The 21,734-nt window shown below is 40.2% G+C and overlaps 1 protein-coding gene across 4 annotated transcripts in view; it reads left to right on the forward strand.

Moving 5' to 3' along the window:
* The window catches only part of LOC121516380 (ecto-NOX disulfide-thiol exchanger 2-like), a 206,900-nt gene that overhangs the window by 133,364 nt on the left and 51,802 nt on the right, over nt 1-21,734 (forward strand). For all 4 annotated transcript variants that reach the window (XM_041797653.1, XM_041797652.1, XM_041797654.1 and 1 more), the window contains one exon: nt 2,275-2,406. In XM_041797653.1, coding sequence (XP_041653587.1) covers nt 2,275-2,406 — 132 coding nt within the window. The remainder of the gene's footprint in view (nt 1-2,274; nt 2,407-21,734) is intronic.

A 21,734-nucleotide genomic window follows, 5' to 3' on the forward strand; every position in this document is an offset into this window, starting at 1 on the left:
GTAAGGCTGTAGGATGGTTCCTTTAAGGGGATCTAGGTCTGACTTCTGCCCTCAAGGTCACTTTCACCAGATTAGAAAATCATAAATCCTCAGTGACTGACGCTCAGAGCTGCATGTCTGAAAGTATAATTGATTGACAGAGAGAGTGTGTATTTGTGTGTACGGAGAATATGAGAAAACGGTCAGATTGGTTGCTGCAGGACGACCCAAAGAAACATCAGACCAGAGTTTGGCGTGATGAAATAAAAGGCTGATACTAATTGGGCATACTCAGTGAGCGTGAGCAGAGGTCAAATAAGTGAACTGAAATAGTTGGAGCAAACTGCAGACGATGTGTCAGAAAGGTCAAAGGGTTAACTGCAGAGGAGGCAACTTGACCATGGCACATGGCTTTGAAAGGGAGCCTCTGGGTCATTAATGTTCTTTAATGAAGAATTTAAATTAGTTGTAACTTCTTTGGAAACCTCATTACCTCACACTGGATTGTTTTTATTCCAAAATGTCTAAATGAGAAGGAAGCAAATAGACACATTTGTCAGAGATGATTTATTTGCATTGTCTGGTATCTAAAGAGTATCAATCATCAATCAAAGTTTATTGTATAGCACTTTTTTTACTATTCTGTTAAAATAAAAAAATGCATGACCCCACCCTACCCTCACCCTGCAATCCATGCACAGGGTTAGAAAATCTGTCCTAAATAAAGGACTGCAGTGACTGCAGGTGAAGTCATGTTAAACTGCTATAAAAGCCCCTCTTCTACTCCACATTTGGTCCTTAAGCTGTCCTCAGTTAATGAGGTTGTGTTTGTTAACAAGGCTGTGAATTCAGCAGCAGTGACACAAAGACTCTGGAGGTTTTATCAGGCCTTTCTATGACAACAGCAGCCAACAGCTCTGAAATTACCCACTCAGAGAGGGAGGCAAAGAGTCAAATATCATTATTACTCTGCCAGCTGTGTCTGAACACCAGGAATACCGGTGTAGCTGCTGTTTTGCAGGCGTTAGCCCACACAGAGCCCGGTGTTAGCTCTGAGGTGTGAAGTGTGTGCAGGGTGCAGCAGTGTGTCATTATGAGCGGTGTTGTTGGCTTTGGCATGAGGACAGAAGAGGGCAGCTCAGCTCAGCCGGCAGTCACAGCCGTTTACAGGTGTGTCACAGAGAAAGAGGTCGAGAATTAAAGAGTATTTAGAGCTGTGAAATAGTCTACAGACGACAAGAATGAGCTGCAGCAGGATTTATGATGTGTTCATGTTGACTTTACTGCAGGGGTTCTATTATGGGATCATAATGTGTTTGCTTTTTCTGAAACACTTGGAAGGAAACATGAGTCTGCAGCCGTGCAGTAGATATGTTGTGTGTGTTCTTTTGTCTTAAGTTAGGTATTTCTCCAAGGTTTAGCAGCAGAGTGCCTGGAAAATGTCTGATAGCATCAGGATTTGTTCCTCATGCCATGATAATCTAGTTTTATGCTGCATTATTCTCAAACTCTGGCTTCTGTTCTTTCTGTGGTGTTCATTTCATGTAGGTACATGAACCCAGATGTATTTTGTAACATGTTGTTTTTGTGTTAGTCAGAGTCTAAACATATGTGACAGATTTCTCAGTCACACTGCAGCATTTTCAGTCAGCAGGTCACTTGAGACAGGAAATGTCAGAAGGCCAGACGGTTGGGTTTCAGTTCAGAAACTGAACAGACAGCGGCATCAGGGTGAATAGAGTCGAAACGACAGTGTTGTTTAAATCATTGTGGTGTCAGAGTGACTGCAGGGTCACAGTGGACTTCCCCTTGCTCTCCACTCTCCTCCTCGCCTTATAAAACACCCTGAAGTATACTTAATACTGAGTCAAAGATGTAAGAGATGCACTGATGCAGGAAGAAGAACATCAGGGTTGTTTAGGTACCTAGGTAGCCTCTTTTGGTGTAAGACTACCTCAGCCAAATATCTTCTCCTATTCACATAAATGTCTACCACTGACTTTGGTTCATGCTACATTGTTTACCAATGACTGACATTTGTCAACAAAGCCGATACTGGCCGATACCGATGTAAATCCAATGCATGAGACCGGAGACACTCTCCAGAATTAGCAGCAAAATTTCAGCCAACTTTATTCATAGCCTAATCACATTGACAACACTTGCATGGTACATTTAGATCCATTCAGGGTGTGTGCACTGATGTTGTTATACTAACATTTAAACCAGTTTCCCACCTCTATCAATGAGTTACCTCACTCCTAAAAGTCTCTCCTCTGTGTTGTTTTTTTGCAGAAGGGATCTGCAACATGACGATGGACTCTAACTCCATGACAATGCCCATGTCAGACCCCAACGCCTGGGCAACAGCTATGAACAACCTGGGGATGCCTCCGATGGGAATGACTGGACAGCAGCTTATGCCAGGTAACACAATGACTACTGTTCAACATATAACCCTGAACCACGTTTTTTTAATTTGACGTTAATTTCAGAATTCAGCTGCCTAGGCGTGTTTTTGGAAGGAGACTTTATTCTCCGGTTTATGCTCTCTGCTCAATAAGGTTACTAAGGATGACTCAACCAGAGATTAATGATCAAAACCAATGAAACTTGGAATCTGAATGAAAATTAACCCCTTCCATGTGCTCCTGCAAATACAGTCGTAGTGGTCGGTAGTGGTTGTTAGTTCTGACTTCTTAAAAATGAGGTGGAAAATAAACCCTCTGCTAAAACAAAAACCTTGATCTTTCTTGTAACATACATCTATTGATGCACTCAGACACATCATCAGTTATATATCCCAGGGTTATAGGCTGTTTGGTGTCTTGAAACATCAGACACCCTCACCTGGGCGACCCAGCCAAGGCTGATTCAGACCTTCTCTTGTATCTGAGTTAGAAATCCTCCACAGCCATCTAGAGGCCCTCTGCTGCCTCGGTGCTGTACTCATTGGCTGCCTCTTCTGGGCTCCTGTAAAGCCCAGGAGATCGTATGCTCTGCAGAGGGATTGTCCAGACGACTTCATTGGGCAGGCACCTTGCCCTCCACCCTTGTTTGCAACAGTCTTCAACCAGGTTAGCATACCTATCCTTCCTCTCCGTGGCCTCCTCCATCCAGTCTTCCAAGGAAACTGTGAGCTCCAGAATTACCACTGGTCTTGATGTCTCTGACAGCAGAACGATGTCTGGTCTAAGTGTGGTGACTGTGATGGTTTCCAGTCTCAGGCTGATGTAAGGAGCCCTGTTGGTGCCCTGTGCTGTGAAAGACTGGGCTTGCACAGTGTTGGTGGTTTGTGCACAAACGGGAACGGTCCTCTTCGAGGTCTTTTGGACAGCAGTTGGGGATTTTAGTAGTCCACTGTGAACTCATAACGTTGTTTTTCCAGCACCAAATTACAGGTAGTGGTGGGCATCACTAGTGAGAAATAAAAAACTGAAACTGCAGATGCAGTTACAAAGAAGTGAGGAACTTAAAATAAGAATTTCTCTGTCAATTATTCTCAGACACGAGTTGAGTATGCCATCACAGACTTGTTTAAAGGGGAGAAGGGGAGTTGTGATACCTCAAAATGCGTTTTATTGCATTAATTTTGTAATACAGGGATTACAGGGTCTTGTGCAATATGGGTATGTGCAATATGTGTGGGTTATGTGATTGCATCTTTGTTCTAGTCTATTACTTCTGTGTTATTCATTGGCAGCTTCATCTGTGCAGCTCTTGGAGTCCAAGACAAATTTCCCTAAGGGGACAATAAAGTGTATTGTATCATATCAGTGGTTCTCAACTGGTCTAGTTTTGACTAGGGGTGCACCGATTACAATTTTTTGGCCAATCATCGATCTTTAAAAAGCCTGACCTGCCAATTCCGCTTTTGGCTAATACCGATTTTTTTTTTATAACTGTCAGCATACACCTTCAATGTTCCAATCTTATTTTATTGTAAAACATTGAACAATACCCGTAAAACAATACAAACTTGTTTTAACTGCACATGAGGTAGTTCTCTCAAATATAAATAGAAATTTTAGAGCATTGCTGTCCAAACTACTAGATTATATCAGTTCCTTTAGTCTTTCATTTTTCACATTTTAGTAGGTAGAGGTAGGTAAGATCGGTGGATAAGATCGGTTTCATATGTAAGTATCGGCTAATCACGGATCCCCTAAAATTAAGGAAATCGGCGCCGATCGGTGCACCCCTAGTGACCCAAATTTCCCAAAAATTTTCACCCATGCACATTTAGTAAATAAAAATGTTTCATTTAAGATCTTTGATGGAACAGAATTTATGACAGGAAACAGAGACAGGGCAAAACTGCCACGTTTTACATCCCTCTTTCCCCTTTAAAACATGTAAATTTAAGCCAATTTTCCAGAGATCTTGAGAAATTTCTTAGTTAACATGGTCAAAGCAAATCTTTTATGTGTGTTGATAAAACATTTAAATTAAGCCATTATCACAATTCAACAGAGTAAAATGAACAGTATGGTTGCATGTTCTTCATAGACTTTTGCCACCATTTTTTCCAGACACTTATTTGCGACTTCCTGAAAACTGCTCTGTGACCCTCTTTTGTTTTCTGACCCACCAGTTGAGAACTGCTGCTGTAAAGGGCAGAAAAAAAAACACCGTAATATGATTTTTAGGCATTATTGCCCAGCCCTAGTTAAAGTTAATATGTCCCTTCATTGTCAAGTGTACCCATCAAATCAGAGTGTCTGATTCAGAACTTAACAATGAATCATTAGGTCTATTGATAGTGTATTGATGCTGTGTTTTGTAATATTTTTAAAGCAGCATGTTTGTGTGGATTCTGTCGTGTTTGTTACATATTACAGTGATCTTTATTACACAAGGTTTATCTGTTGTCTGTACTCTGATGTAGCACTATAATGTTGAGCTTCAATGATCCAGTCACTCCTCTATCTATAACATTTTCTTAGTGTGCACCCTCCCACTCTCCATCTCTGAAGAGTTATTCTGTCATTTCTTTCCTCTCCCTGTTCATCCGTTTATAAATCATTCTCTACTTCTTAGATGAAAGGCACTTCTTCCTTACTCTGAACATTATATGTAGAGACTATATATGTAGAGACTTTACACACAGGTGTAACTGCTAACATTAATGATGGCTCTGTTCCTCTTTAAACATGTCATTAAAGCACACCAGCGGTGATAAAACATCAGAGCCTTTAATGGGCTCTGTTGAGAGGAATGCAGTAATTAGTGAAGTTATTAGCTGCACCTGTTGGAGTCAAAATGTAACAAAGGCCAGTTTAACAGCTCATGTAATGAAGCAGTCTCTCTGCCAGCTTTAGCCTGCAGGCTTTCCTGAGCTTTTTCCACTGTGTTTGTATAATGGAAAAAAACTGAGAGACCTTTGATTGCAGGAAATAGCCAGGTCAAACACTTAGTGTTCATGTGCCTTCAGACCATCAAGGCCTCCTATGAGCCAGAATGCACAGAACCAAGACCTTACAACACAAATTAAATTGACTAGAGCCCTGTGCAGGACTTTTTTCTCATTCCTTCCCCTGCTGGATTTCTGACCATTATCAGCCAATCCTGCAGCACATGCCATCCACTCCCGCCTGTCTAACAATCCATGTTAAATATTCAGAATAACAGATAGTGCATTTATTAAAGGAATGGTAATATTAATGTGTTTACTTAACACAATATTGACAAAGTTTCCTCTCTGAATGAAGGAAACCTTAAGAAAACACCCACATCCTCATAATAACAGCGCCACACAGGGATTAAAAAAAGCACCTGGGAGTCTCGGACTGGTTCAACTCATGGATATGGCTTAGTAGGAGCCATGTCAAAGTACTATTTACCAACCTTCTTTAGACATCATTTATCATCATTTATTTTAAAGTCATCCAGAGGGGAAATTGTTTCCTGATCTCTGGAAAGTTCATGCATCATAACAAGTACAGCGCACTTCCATCAGCGCTCACAGACAGTAGGTTAATCTTTAGTCTATTTAAGCTTTGTTGTTACCATCCTCATTATTAGATGCTAATGCAGAATTGCCAATCTGCATGAAAGGGGTGCTTTTCCCCCCAAATAACTGCATAATGGCTCAGCTTCTCTGTGCACTGGTGCATGTGTATGTGTTATGCAGGGGAAGTGAGTGGGGCAAACTGAAGTGAAATGCACAACAATTTTGGACTTTACAGAGAACCTGTACATACTTTTGATTTTTTTTTTTTGCTGCCACTAGTTTTAAACCAGTACACCCAAGAAGTCTTCTGAGAGGTATCAAGGACAACTGGAGCAACGGTGTGAGGTGCAAATCAACACAGACGGACTGACACGCTGCCAATTATAGGAGTAATATGGCTGCCCTTTGTTTGCAAATTTTAATGGGTCCAGGAGAAGAATACTCTTAAGGCCTTGAATATATATCTTCTTATGTCAATCATGTTTGCACACTGAATCCAAAACTTTCATTTGCTTTTTTTTGTGTCCATCCAAGTAATTCAAACATGTTTCTGTTGAGAACAGTGACTGCAGCTTCGTTTCTCTCTCATACTGAAACTCAACTTTAAACAAACATATATCATAAGGATATATCAAACATGAAACATCATATATTAGGGCCAGAATTTGTCCTCACAGCAAAATAATAGACTGGAGTGGAGAGTTGCACTCTCACACTTCAACATTGCACAGTGCTGTGGCGCACAAGCTTGTGCAAATAACCATGTAAGGATGGAGCCAGTCTTTTTCCTTTGTGCCACAGTATCATCTCCATTTCTTTCTCTTTTAAGACCAATTTTAGTGCAGTGCATTTTCATAATTTTGATCATTATTTTTAAATGGATATGCATCCAAAAAACATAACCAAAAACAATGCACTCAGTGTGCAAAGACCTTTATTTTGGACATTTCAGCCTTCACTCTTATATGGCTTCCTCTAGTTTGCTGCAAGAGTTATAAATCTGTGCATAGAAATATAAATTCCCTTTTCCTTGTATGCTGATGTTAAAGCCCCTCAGATAACTGAAACTGCTATTTATTATTACTATTATATTACATACATATGGTATAATATCTTAGATTAATGCTGCTCGCCTGGATTACAGAGGTTCAGCTGATCTCATGTACTAACAAAAGCCATAAATGTGTAAATTCCCTCTTTCTAAAAGGTGCTATCAGACAAACAAGGGAGATAGAGGTCAATTAAACACGGCCTGGTGGAAAAAAGCACTAATCAGACTAAATAATGGATCTGTCCTGAGTGTTTCCCCTGAGTAAGTCTGCTGGATGAACACATGAGGTATCAGGATATAGAGAGGAGGGGAGGAGACAGTGATGGAGAGGGAGGAGACCAGGGTTAATAGGACAGCTGTGTCTCCTCTAGTAGATCACCTGGAGCAACAGCTGCTCTTTCCTACATTTTCACTCGTCTTCCTTTCCTACGTTTCTCCCTTCCTCCCTCTGTGGCCTAAATCACCCAGAAACTCATTTATATCTAATAACAGCTGAGTCAGCCTCAGTTAGAGAGCTGCAGTGAACACATGCTGTTACTTTCCTCACACTCAGACTCCTCTGAGTCACTGGAATGATCTGCTCAGAAAAGAACTGATGGCAGAGCCGCTCCGGCTGTTAATTATATATTAATTATATTAATTAATTATACATATTATATCCATAATATGAGTGCTGAAAAATTCAGACTTGTCTCCTTTTCATGAGAACAGTAAAAATGTATAACAATTAAGTTCCAGAAAAATGCAGCTAGCTCTCTTTAAAGTTATTTAACATTTATTACTCAAAGGTCTCGTCTTTCCACACGTGCTGTTTTAACTTCACTCAGGCCGGCACGGCTGTAGCTGCTGCACCGCTGGAGAAATACGTAGGGCAGTGTTACTCAACTTGTGGCTCTAGAGCCACATGTGGCTCTTTTATGTCTTAATTTGAAATTTTATTCCCCCAGAAAACCTTGAAGAAGGGGAAACATTGACCTCAGAATTAATCCATGCAAGTCAAATTAATCAGCATGTTTCCCACACTGTTATAGTAGGCTTTAATTGTCAACTATAATTTTGTCTGTGAATTTCCATTGCCCTTATTTAAAATTTTGAACCATATTTTCATTTCTTTGCAACTTTAAGTAAAATTTTGCTGTTTTTCAGCTAATTAAGCTGCCTTTTGCCATTAAATGCATATTTTTTTCACTTATTTTTTGCCAGTTTTGCCCCTTTCTACCTATTTTTGACTCTTTTTTTTGCATTTTCTCGCACTTTAGTCCCTTTTCACACATTTTTGCTGTTTGCCCCTTTTTAGACCTTTTTTTTTACTTAATTTTTGTCACTTACCCATTTTTGCAATTTTCTCCCCATTTTTGCCATTTCTCATTTAGTTGTTTGCCATTTCATGCAATTTTTGCCAATGTCTGATCATTTTTGCTACCTTTAACTTATTTTTAATGTCGCTTTAACTTTTAAATATCGCCATTTTTCACCACTTAGATTGTGGCTCTTGCAAAGGTATTAACCAACAGTTTAACTCTTTGATTGAGCAGAGTTGAGTAACACTGATGTAGGGGAAGCACTCTCGTCTTGTTTGCATTTTTTCTCGGTTTACTGCAAATACTGAGGACAAAGACTCTCTTGTAATTAGCTTCAGCTTTCAGCTATGTATTTTTTGTATTAATAAATGTACTTTCACTTGATACCACACATTGTTTCTTAGTGTCACAGCTTTAAAGTAATCCTGCTGGACTGATTCTTCATCATTGGCCAAGCATCATCCTCTCTCCCTTTCATTTCACTCCTAAATGACTTGACTGTTCCTGTTTTATCTCTACCCGTGCATCGGTAGTATCACTTGCAGGTTTCCATGCATGTTTAGCATGTTTCTGCATCTGTTTGAGTCTCTTTTATTAGTAGACCGTCTCTGCTGAACAGTTTTTATTACATGTCAAAGTTTGTGTCTCTTTCCTCCTCTTTGAGAATGTGTCTCTGCCTCCAACCAAGTGGATTTAAGCAGACGGACTGTTAGATAAACAGACCATACTAGGCAGAGCTTTTTACCCTCTGCAGCCTCAGAAATTCTGCTCTATCTCCCTAATGATGACAGCTTTATCTCTACTGATGGGCTTAAAGTGACTGTGTTTGGTGGAGTTATTCATACATGTTTGTATGGAGGATGAGCAATGATATTTTAATATTTGCTCAACTTCAAACATCATTTTTCCCTTTCTTTTTAGCTAACCGTCTGGTTGTAATGCAGTACTACTGCCAGACGGTGGCTCTAGTGCATCTAAATGCATTTGCTAACTGCTATTGAATAACAAAAGAAAAAGAAACACAACTAAGGTGCTAAGAATCTAACTTTGCTGCTCTTAACATTGGAAACCATCTATTTTACTGAATAATTTAGTGTTAGTTTTCAACTGAACGATCTCTCTAACATCATTGGGAAAGGAAATGGATTGTCTCTATAGTCAGTCTTTGTGTAAAGCTATGTTAAATCTCTCAGGTCATTAACATCAATGTTCATTATCTTTTAGCTGGAAGCCAACACTCTCAGATTGGCATCCCAGTTAATCTCTTAGAATTGTTTAACTTTGAATTCACACCACTTATACACTGATTAAAATACATGTACGCTAGTCCATATTAAGTCCTGTTTAGTATTTGGTACTGAAGGTTAAGAAGAGTTTTCAGACCCATTTAATTCCTCTTGTATTTGGTACTTCAGTTACGTAGAATATTTTATGAGTTGAAATGAGGACTTTCAGAGTCATTTTGATTAATCTAGGTACATAATAAGTGTCCATTTGTGCAATTAATTGCATATGAGGTTAATATGAGGTTATGAGGTTTATTTATAAATAAATAAGAAAATAAACCTGACACGCCTGATGGATTTGTTTCACACATTCATCTGGTAAACCTTCCATAGACAGCGTTTGGGACAGGGCAGAGCCTTAAAAAAAAAAAACCTTGGAGGGTGGTTGAATGAACGTTCTGTCTGTCACATCTTTACGGGCTAATCAGAGCAACACAACACATGATGTAGCTGTTAACGAGGAATAAACTCCATAGAGAAATGCATAACGCGAACCATGGCAACTGTAGACATGTCAGTACATGACTTTTGTTGTTTTTGAAAAAAAAAAACAGCCCACTGCTGTTCTTTGTTCTTCTTTGAATGAAGAAATGGCATCAAGTTCTGGTAAAACTGGCGCTTTAGCAGCATCCACACTAATCTCTTCCACCGTAATTGCACCAGCCTCTTGTTGCTGCTTGCGTCCATCACGACTCCACAACAACCAAAAGTACTGCCCCTTTGCAAGGTTCTTTAGCCGGTGAGAAACACAGAAACGGGCATATCTATCTGTTTTGCAAGGTTAATATGAGGTATGATTATTAAAAAATGAGACTAATGTAGTATTGCAACCTTATTGAACAGGTCTTCACTGATCAAATCAGTGCAGTAGGTCTTCTTCTGTCTTAGAACCTCTGTGGTTCTTAACCTCTGACTCAGACTGTAAATGTTCCTCTAAACTCAGATTTGATCTTGGAGAAAGGGAAAAGTCCCACAGTGCTAGATCAGGTGACTAGGGAGGGTCAAGCACTTTTTTCTCACAGTTTTTCTTTGAACCTGTTTGTAATCGTGTTGATTCCTTGTTGACCCCTCTGGAGCTCACTCCTCCAAAATGATCCCCTTAGTGTCAAAGAAAACCACCAACCTGGCCTTGGATCTGGACTGTCTTTATGTTGCTTTCCCCATCCCTGGTGACGATGCTGTTTTCATGCACTAACTGCCGTTTTTGTCTCAGGATTGTATTGAAGATCTGAGTTTCATCAGGTATAATAAAAAAAATGTGGGTTTCCTTCACTTTGTTCCAAGAAGTCTCCACTAATGTGCTTGTGTTTGTCCTTTTGATCAGGAGTCAGAAGTTTTGGGAGGACTTTGGCGCACTTTCATGTTGAAATTATCATGCAAAATTTGCTGAACTGTCTTTTAATCAATGGTCTCCATTGATGCTTGATGATACCACTTCTGCTTCCATTCTTATCCTGAGTCGTCGATCATTTCCAATGATTGTTCAGTTTGTTGAATGTTTTCAGAAATTTTAGATGGTCATGGACGTCCAGATTTTCTTTCAAAATAAAAGCAGGTCTGCATCAAAACAATGATCCTTAGTTTACGATAGTTCCAAAAGTAACCATGAGACAAAAACATGTTTAGATGCAAGATAGTGGAATTCAATATACAACAAAAATGGGAGATTAATTGTGATTTAAAATTTGAATCCTTTGACAGCCCTAGTAAAATATGGCTTACCTACATATCTAATCTACTAGAAGGATTTATCCATGGTTTTTCCTGCCCCCTAATCCCTAGTTTGGAGTTTTAAACATTTAAATGAGTGTTGTGATTGGGTGAATTCTGAAGTGCTCTCCTGAAAATAGATATTTATAGATCAAACTGAATTGTGTTGTATAACCAAAGGTTTGTAGTAGTTTCTGACTCACTGAAAGCTTTCCAGCCAAAGATGAAGAAAAGAAGGAGAAGCCAGAGAAGTGAAAATTCAGGGTGACTCCAGAAATGTTCGACTGTTGTTTGGTTTTAAGAGAAAGTCACTTTTAAGTTCCTGACATGCACAAAAGGGGACAAATAAGAGTGTTCAGATGCCTGTCTGACCACAGGAAGACGTAAGTCATGTCTCCCTATGATGACAAACCCTAAAAATGCAAAGTCACACACAATGTGAATTTTGTGAAATAAGCAGAAATTGCAACAGAAAATCTCAACATCTGGTTTACACATCTGATGTAGAGGGTCGATTTCTGTCCAGGAGTGTTCTCCATGTTTCCCCACCCTTCAACATTTCTCTGAAACACACCCAGACTATAAGTAGAACCAGATGCAGAGATATAGAGTTTCTCCTCCATATTCCTGCCCAAATATACAGACCTCACAAGACGGTTTTACAATCCAGACACTTGACAGTTTGAATGGTATCTCTGCTATTGCACAGTTAGCAGCTCTGCACTACATTGTGCTTTAATTGAAGGTCACCACCATTGATTCTCAACCTTTTGAGCTTATGCCTTTAAGAAGAGAACACTTTAAGTGAGAAGGAACTTTGCAGCATTTGACAAAGGGACTGCTCTCTAAGTTGTCCACAAAGATTATCAGCTCATGGTGGAGGATCAGCTGAAAGGTTATTTTCTCCTGCTTCAGCTTGTATTCTTGGATGGGTTTTTGGAGAACTAAATCATATTTTTTTCTCAAAGGAAAGAGAAATGTCTCAAAATGTATTGACATATACTTTGCAAAACGTTATGCAAATCAACACATCAGGGCTCATGCAAAAATATTGGTTCAGTATCTGACACTTCCCTTTATACACCACTGTCAACATTTTTAAAATGCTGCAGCATGACTCCTTTGCAGAAGCAACAAAAAGATCACTTAACACTTGTGGTGTACCAGGGCTGTGGCTCAGGCTAAGCAGGGCTGAACTGGGAAGGTGCAGGGAAGAGGAAGTTAGCAGGACCTTTGGAGTATGGAGGACAGTCAGGTCAAATTCCTATTTAATGCCCTATATCACCCTAGAACCCAACATGCTGGGTGGATGGGGACCCATCATGCCCATTGTGCTCAGGTAGGGCAACTTTAAGGCACATTTTGACAGAGTGTGAGATCAGTTTGTTACAAGGTAGATGGCTGCATAACAGGGTTTGAAAAGTTAAGCAGCAGGAATTAAAAGCAGAAGGCGACAGGTGAATGCAGGATGTAATCGGAGAGAGAGAACAGCTGTTCGGTTTGTTCAGGAGGGAGGGAAATTTAAAGGGGATGAGTTTTTAAGTAGGAACTCCCTCCTTTAGAGCTTAAAGCTTGTTGCACCCCCCTAATTCAGATTCATGCTACTATGGATTCATTGTTTCAGAAATAATGTCATTGTTTTCAGTACACATGGTCTTATTTATGGAATTATTTATGGCTTGCATTTGTCAGAAAGTACTTAATATTAACCGAACAAGAATTACATATTGAATCGCAATATTGGGGAAAAAAATCATAATTAGATTATTTTTTCAAATCGTTCAGCTCTAACTGAAAGTTAGGACTCGTCCAGTAGAAGTGGGGTGTCAGGGGTTCGTGGCAAGGTCAGCTGTGTTTTTACTTTTACTGTGTGCAGGGACCAACAGGAAGACAGTTAAGGAGACGTCAGATGAAGCAGCTCAGGCCAGGCAGTGGATTTGGATGAGGAGGAATAATGGATAATGGTTGTAATTATGAGTCATAGAAGAGGGGGGTAGAGAGTCACACTAACCCAGCGGGGGGTGAGAACGATCCCCAGTCAGGACACCTTACCCTAGCTCTGCTTCTCCTGCCCTCTTGCTGAGCCTCAGTCTGTTGAAGGTTGCATGTGATAGGATAGGTGAGAAAGAGAAAGTCTCTGTGTTGGCATGGTGGGCGGTGGGAGCTAGCATGGAGGAGGAGGTTGGCTCTGGGACACTGGAGATTAGGGTTCAGATCTCTAGAGGTGTTGTGGGGCTAACTGGAGGAAACACCGCTGAAGGGAGGTTGGTTAAGTGTTAATTTGTGGAGGCAAATAGTGTGGATTTAACTGTGTTTAGGGACTTCTTCGCTTTTCCTTTCTGTAGAGCACAGGTATCATGTGTTTGCTTCAAAATGTAGAAGCATCTTTGCACTTGCTCCAAGTTCATTATTGACTGCAAAACACAATTATCCAATTTGTGCTGACACCTAAATTGCCTGGCAATTGATTCTGTACTGGATTTATGTGTGCAAGCATTGTGCCTCCAGGTACCCATAACTAACTCCCAAAGAAAAAGTGCAAAAAGTGGTCCAAGGGTTTAGTACTCTTGAATTGGTTCTATCATATTATCTTAATTTCTTTGTTAGATTTGTTTGGATCTGAGCCCTTTGGTTCTGGCCATGTTTGCTTTAAAAATGCTCTGTAAATAAAGTTGGCCTTGACCTAATGAAGAGGAGGATAGAATAACTAGACAGTGAAGTTATTATGTTATTTCTCTTCTGCAGGTTGCAGGAAAGAACCATTTTCCTGAGGCATAAATGAAGTCTGAGATGTTCATATGAAAATGCAAAGTGTGTGACTCTGGGCAGAGATTGAGAGAGGCAGATTTCAGCCACTGGTAGGGTTCCAGGTGGTGCTGCCTCATTAGAGAATATAACCCAGCATGCCTCACATCAACCATCCACACGCCCTGCTTCAACCCTCCACCCTCTGCCAACGCTAGAAGGGACGATTACCCTGGAAATCAGAGTTGAGAGTCTGGGAGAGGGAAAGGAAGACATTAAGAGGAAGAGCTTCAAACATTCAAATGTCTTTTTTTAATTTCCACACTGCCCCTCCTGATTAATCGGCAGCAGATGGATTTACTTTAGATATAAAACCTTTGGGGAGAAGACTGTTTTATACGTGAAAGTATGGTTATCATTTAGAAGAAATAGAGCAAGTTCCATTAAATCAGAGGGCAATTTTTTTATTATTCTGTATATATGTACAAGGTTTTAGACTCAAAAACAGTTTTCTGCTAACAGGAGAAACTGGAGCTCAGAGATGAGCATGTTAAAAAGGATCAGACAGATGTGTGGGTGGACCCAGCTCCAGGTTTCTTTTTGTTGTTCTTTTTCAAGAGGACTGTCATGATCTAAACATCTCTCTGTGAAAATACAACTGAGTCAAAGAAACCTCCTTCTCTCTGTCATGGGTAAACAACTGAGTGGATAGAAGTACGTGCTGTATCTTAGTTTAAACTGTTTATATTGTGCATCAGTTGTTTTTCGCCTTTATTATGATGAGACAGCTGTAGAGAGACAGGAAATAAGGAGAGAGAGGGTGACCAGTGTGTTAGTTACAGCCCTTCTTTGTGGATGTCACCAACTGAGCCAAACTGCTTGGACACAATGGTGTTTTCCAAATAAATGTTTATTTTTTATTTATTTAACATGGACACAAAGTCACGGCAATGCTGTGACATTTAATCATGCACAAGTGTAAGATGCACTGCTGTAAGTGTGAAAGGAAATGTGCTCATTTCAACATCCGACCATGTTTGGGTTTTAGAGGTTGTCAAGTGAAGTTAAAATACTTAAGACAGATAAAATCCAAATACAGTGAAACCAGAGGGCTGTATTGTAAGTATTATTTTTTATTAGCAAACATGTAACAGGCATCATCACTACTGAAGAGGGGCATTGTTAACCGTGTAAAGCAGATAGATACGCATGTTTCCTTGTTTTTCACTGGCAAATCCATCTTGCAAAACTCCCATCTGAACCTTTTGGGCCCGGTTAGAAAGTGACAGGACCAGTCAGCAAGGAGGGGCAGTATTTTCAGCACAGCAGAGTCGTGACATTACCAAGCAGCAGCAAGAGCTGGTGCAGTTATGAAGAAAGAGATTAGCGTGGATGCTGCTAAAGCGCCAGCTTTATCAGAACTTGATGACATTTCTTCATTAAAAGAAGAACAAAGAACAGCAGTGAGTTTTTTTCTTCTCAAAAACAACAAAAGTTGAGTACTCACATGTCTGTAGTCGCCATGTTTTGCGTTATTCCTCAGTAGCTGTGCACATGCAGGTCAATAGCGGCTGCGTCACATGTTTTGTTGCTCTGATTGGCCTGTAGAGATGTGACAGACAGAATGTTCATCCAATCACACTTTGAGATTTTTTCAAAGCCTCTGCCTTTTCTCAAGCGTTTCCTATTGAAGCGTTCCCAGATGGATGTGTGAAGCGTTCCCAGATGGATGTGTGAAACACATCCATCTGGCGTGTCAGGTTAGGGCACTGTTGTTCCGACCTGGAATGGAAAGGGGGATGTGCGAGAGCTGTACTAAGTGGGTAGACTAATCCAGAGTTTTGCTCCTCTTACAGAGAAGGTTGATTATCCAAAAGAGGGGTTGCACATTCAGATAAGATAGCTCCTGATCTTGGAACAAATCCACCAAACATAGACTGACAATTAACAATTAATGGCAAATTATTTTCTCAATAATATCTCCATTGGTAAAATCTAGATTACACAGATAATTGCCCAGGACTGTTCTCACAGATTCTCAAAGATCATAAGACCACATGTCAACAGTCTTTAACCAAAGGAGTTAAGTTTAGTACCATGGAAGACTAAGACAAAACAAAAATTCACATGCAAGAATCAGGAATCAATAAAGCTGTAAATGTTTTATTTATATTTGCCGTATTTTGCTGCCAGAAACATCTGGTTTGTCATAAGGGTTGGACTGATTCCTTCAGCTTTTCTTTCCATCACTTCACCACTGATTTCATCTCTGCTTATTTTTTCTGTCAATGAAGCTCCACTTTTTCTAACAAGTCCTCGTCGTGTGATTCATCAGCATTCATCCAGTTCTCTGGTTGAATAAATAGACACAGGCAATGCTCTCATAGAGCCATCCTGTGTTTAATCATATTCTCATTATTCAGTATTCTATCCTTCAGTGTGCACAATGAAGTAACATTCAATCAGATGATTATAAAACCAACAAGAGACCCTCAGTGTTTGGATATCCAAGGCAGAATGTCTTTTCACTGTCAGACTGAACATGAAATAATTGTCAAGATAGAGTTGGAAATTAGCAATTGCTATAAACTCTCTGTGCAGCACATCAGGTTCATGCTCTGTTATGAAACTATGTTAAATGGCATCGTCCCTATCAAATAACTAAATGTGCTGTTTGTGGCTTTGACACACTGCATAATGATTCCTCACCTATGAATGCTTCTCTGCCACACAAGATCCAAGGCAGTGATGGAGGACGCACTCAGAGCTTTTACTGATGTCAGCCCGCATTAAAGAAGTTTCAATAATAAATAAAAGTGCAAGTTTGATGTTGAGTTTTATCGTAAATCTTTCACCAGTTAAATAAACTGAAAGTTTAAAGATAAAATGTCTCTTTTAACACTTTTTCACTAGTGCTAAAACACTAGATGCTATTCACCAAACCAGTGGTTCTCAACCTTGGGGGGGGGTCCCGAGACCCTAAGAGGGGGTCTTTGAACCAATTCTTGCCACATAAACCATATGTTGCCTCTGTTGACCCGTAACTGCTACTCTTAACCCCATTTTACCACTTTTTGTGCCTATTATTTCCCATTTTTTTTGCGCTTTTTGATTTTACAAGTCTGCAGATGTGCTGTTAAGCAAAGCATGATGTGACAACAGAACAGCTTCCCATTGGTTGTCACAGCCCAGTTGCAATGCCTTCTGGGATGCAAACAGACAGTATGGCAGCCAGCTGACTGTGAGAACTAACTAAAAATAGATTATAAATGGATGAAAAGACGTCCAGTATCAGAGTTACTGCGGTGGATTTAATTTTCAAATACCCCGGAAAGTCAGCTGGGTTCTTGGCTCACTAGAAAACGTTCTGTAAGATCTACAAACGCATGGAGAATGCCACTAGTAAGGCACAATGAAGCGCCTTCAGAGGAAAAAACAAGTTAGCGCCTACGATATGCAGTTTAAAAGTTACTAAGTAATTTACAAAGCATGTGTGAGCTCTCAGGGTGTGGGAAAAGGAAGGAAGATTGCATGAAATGTGTTTGTGAAAAACTATAACGTCAGTTTTGTGAGGTTGGAGCTATTCCTCTGAGATTTCGCTCTTAAACTTCAATCTTTAGTTTGCAGGAAATGTTGGTAGAATAATTTTCCCCTATCAGAATTTGAAACTACAGAATGCACTGCTCTACTACCAGAGAAATTATTCAAATCCTCCTTTCTAACCTATTTTCAATGCAGAAAGTACTCTAAAGGATATCTTAGTTACATCAGGTTCATTTTAATCTGGAAAATAACAGCAAATCCCTGACAAATTTACATAAATAAATGCACCAGTCTGAAGCATTTTTATCCATCTATACATTCAGTACACAATGCTGTGGCTTACTCTGCAGGGGAGAGAAACATACATGAGCAGTGAAACAAATCCTCGAGCTCCACGGAGGAGACTGGATATGAGAGAAGTGTGGTGCAGCAGGAAATCCTGTAGAAGTAAATAATCTCCTTTATTACTCACAGCTCTGCTTCATGCTTCAGGTCTGAGGCTCTTTAATGAAAGGAGATAGATACATACACACAGAGACACACACGCTCTCACTGGCACACAACACACTCCAAAGGGAAATGTGAGGAACACTGCTGTGAAACACCAGTCGTGATGTAACCAGATCATTTCCTAAGCTGAAATCTGGTTTGGTTTGGATCACAGTTCCATGTGTGGATTAATTAGCATGTTTTATAATTCCATCGCTGAAGGAAGGGAATGAATTAATTGCTTCAATAACACTGAGTTTAAATATACGTACTATGTTTTGTGCCTTGTTTGGGTCCAGGCTTGTTACATCCCCCTTCCTTTTCTTATCATCTCTCCTGTTATCCGTCTTCTTTCCCCTCACCCTCTCCTATCTGTCTTTTACCCTTTCATGCAGGAGAAAACAGCACTAGCATGGCAACTAGTCTACTTCTTATCATGTCTCCCTTCTGTCTCTCCTTTAGAGATGGATGGAAAGGTTAACAGTACTGGAATAGTTTCCGTACCTTTTCCTATAGCGCTGTTCACCTGGATGTCCCCTGTTTTCAGTGTTTTATGCTCTCTCTGGCCTCTAACTTCCTCCTTTTTATTGCTTTTCTCTGCCTAATGTCTTTCTGACTCCAGAGAACCATTCTGAATCTTCAATAATGTGCATATTTCTTGATTTCTCTTTTACTAAGTGCCATTCAATTCATCCTCGTGCTCCCTGTGAGTGGATTCAAACGTGAAATGTATCTCCAGTTAATGGTTTGTACAGTGGAATAGTCAATATTATTCCTCCTTTACTGGATTTATTGCTATTGAATGTCAAATAGTCTGAATTGAATTGGATACCATGCAATGTTTGCAGAGCTATCCTCTGGATGGAAATGTCACAATGTACTTCAAGTGAAAATCACAGCCATACACCATGTCCACAGTACAGTAAAATGTTTAATTTAAAGCTTTCAGTCAAATAGAAAGAACATTTATTCTACAGATGGAAATGGAAATGCAGCTACAATTCTGACTTTTATTTCACTGCTATAATTCATGTTTCCATTAGTTTTACAGACCGTGTCTTTAAGGGATGGAACCGTTTTAATGATAGCCATGAAAAATATTCCCCTGCCGTTATACGAACCTGGTCTGAATTATTATTTAAAAGAAATTATAATAGCCCCACTACATATCAAATGCATAGTACTAACACTGAAACACAAACTGCTACCATGGCTCAGTACTTTTTATTTTGATGACAAGCTGAGTTATAGCATTATGTAAATATCAGCATTGATATTTAGGAAAGTATCTTGATAGTTTAGTCTACAGACATGCTGGAACGTCCAAATCGCGTTACTGATTTAAGACGTAGCAGAATCTCTGTTTCAGTGTGTGTCGAAAGTGTGGATTTCAAACTATAAACCAGTTTTTAAATCGTGTTGATAGTCCAAGTAAAACTAACCTCTCATGCACAGTTTTTGGGAAAGGGCAGAGCCTTTGAAAAAAAACTCAGAGGATGATTAATGTTCTGTCTGTCACATCTTCACAGGCCAATCAGAGCAAAAACACGTGACAATTAGACTCTTGCGAAATCTGGTCGAGAGAAGGGCAAAAACATTGTTTCCGCAAAGAGAGGAACTCAGTGCTGTTCTTTGTTCTTCTTTTAACAAAGGAATGTTGTCAAGTTCTGATAAAACTGACGCTATAGCAGCATCCATGCTAATCTCTTCCTCCATAATTGCACTGTCCTCTTGTCTACATGCTTCAGTATCTGTATGGACTGGACAATGGGGGTAGCGAACTGTGGAATATCATTTGCCGATGTCCAGATCACTGGTTTGGATTTTGCTGATGATGCTAGGATTCAAGATGTCCTTGTGGGAGCTCTTAACTTGCTGAGTGAGAAGGCTGAAGTGTTGGGAGTGTACATCTCCTGGGCCAAAACAGAGATTGAGGCAATTGGGGATGCTTTGGATGTTACCATCGAATCAGTGTCTGTGATTGTTGAGAGCGTTGAAGTTGTAGAACAGTCCATCTACCTCATCTAATCCATCGATCCACTGACTATGAGGCTGAGATTGGGTTCTCTGAGCAGGATGTTGTGGCTCTTGGTATGTGAACATGAGGACAAAAGACAGAGTCTTTCGGTCTTTCCAGTCTTACTGCACTCTTGTGAAGCCTGGACGAAGACTGATGGCTGGAGGCTGACTGGACTCCTCGGTGCATTTTTGGGTATCATTGGCAAGACCATGTATCTTGCGCTGACATGCTCGGAGAGTGAAGGTGGGAAGGGTTAGCTGCCTGATACAGGAACAGCAGTCCTGGGTGCCCAGAACCTGTCTGGCTGGTCCAGATGTCAGGGGTGACTGTATGCAACTTGGAGGTGTCAGCTGGGGGGATACCTGGAGAGATGGGGTATTTGTCTGGAACAGGACTGGAGGATGACCATCAGGAGACCAGAGCAGTACAGGGCCAAGGTTAATGTGGCAAAATGCCGAACTGGCATATGCTCCCTTACCCGACTTGACTTGATTCCAAATAATGAGCAGTGTTTGCTAAAGTCAGAGTGAATTCCTTCAAAACAACCGCCATTGGTGGTTAGCCATTATGGTTAACCAGTTGGAGAAATCCAATGTTGATCAAAGGGCAACTGGACCGGTAACAAATTCTTGAAGATGTTTTCCCTCTTCTCCAGAAAGCTTCTTCAATTCTGAGAGTTAGCAGAGTCGAATCTTCACCCAGCTATCATCCACATGTCTGAACCAATGACTAGGTGTAACTCCTCTGAAAGAAGACAGAGCTCTGTACCCCACTTCCTCCATGTAGAGATTGGCGACGATGAGTGACACAGGTGATCCTATGGCACAGCCATGTTTCTGTCTGTAGAAACCTTCATTCTGTTGGAAATAAGTTGTGTTGAGGCAGAGGTCAAGCATCGCACAGATGTGGTCCAGTTCGAGTGGCGTTCTGCTTGTCAGGTCCCTCTCCAGTAACAACTGTTTCTTGATGGTAAGAACCTACACAGACAGCGGTAGAAGTATATTGTTCTTCTTCTGCTGTACCAACTGATGGTCCATGTATAACCGTGTCTACGGTAGCGCCTCAAACAATAAGGTGGATTGACTAAATACTGAAACATTTAGCTGCTGTTGATTGAGAGAAGATAAAGGAAATATACAGTCCCTGAATAACTGCAAGATGTGTAAACCTTATTGTATGCTGAAACTTTGGGTTTAGATAATTCTAGTGTGGGAATATACTGAAAATGGTTTCATAGCATCTCGTATCTGTAAATGGCGTACATCAAAATGAATAATTTTAGAAACGCCCCTCGGCAGCTGACTGTAAACCTCAGTGCATTCTTGGTTATGAACACTGTAATATATACTGTTAATCTAAACTGTGCATCTGTATCTAAATGAAAGACGGGTTTATGGTTGAGCTGTGTCTTCGTCATTTTGTCACTCGTCAATTTATGAATTTCATGTTTCTAGATTCATCGACTGTGTCTGCAGTCATCAATAAAACCTTCAGTGAAGGATACCTCTGTGCTGTCAGATTGATTCTGTAGACTACATTACAGCGTGTGTATAATCTCCGGTGAGAGATATGTTTTAGAGTGTCTGTATGCATGTATGCAGACGCATAAAAATTACACACTCTGCGGCACGATCGTCAGCTCCAAATCGTCTGCAGG

The sequence above is a fragment of the Cheilinus undulatus genome, linkage group 10 (assembly GCF_018320785.1).
Source record: "Cheilinus undulatus linkage group 10, ASM1832078v1, whole genome shotgun sequence".
In the NCBI taxonomy this organism is placed as follows: Eukaryota; Metazoa; Chordata; class Actinopteri; order Labriformes; family Labridae; genus Cheilinus; species Cheilinus undulatus.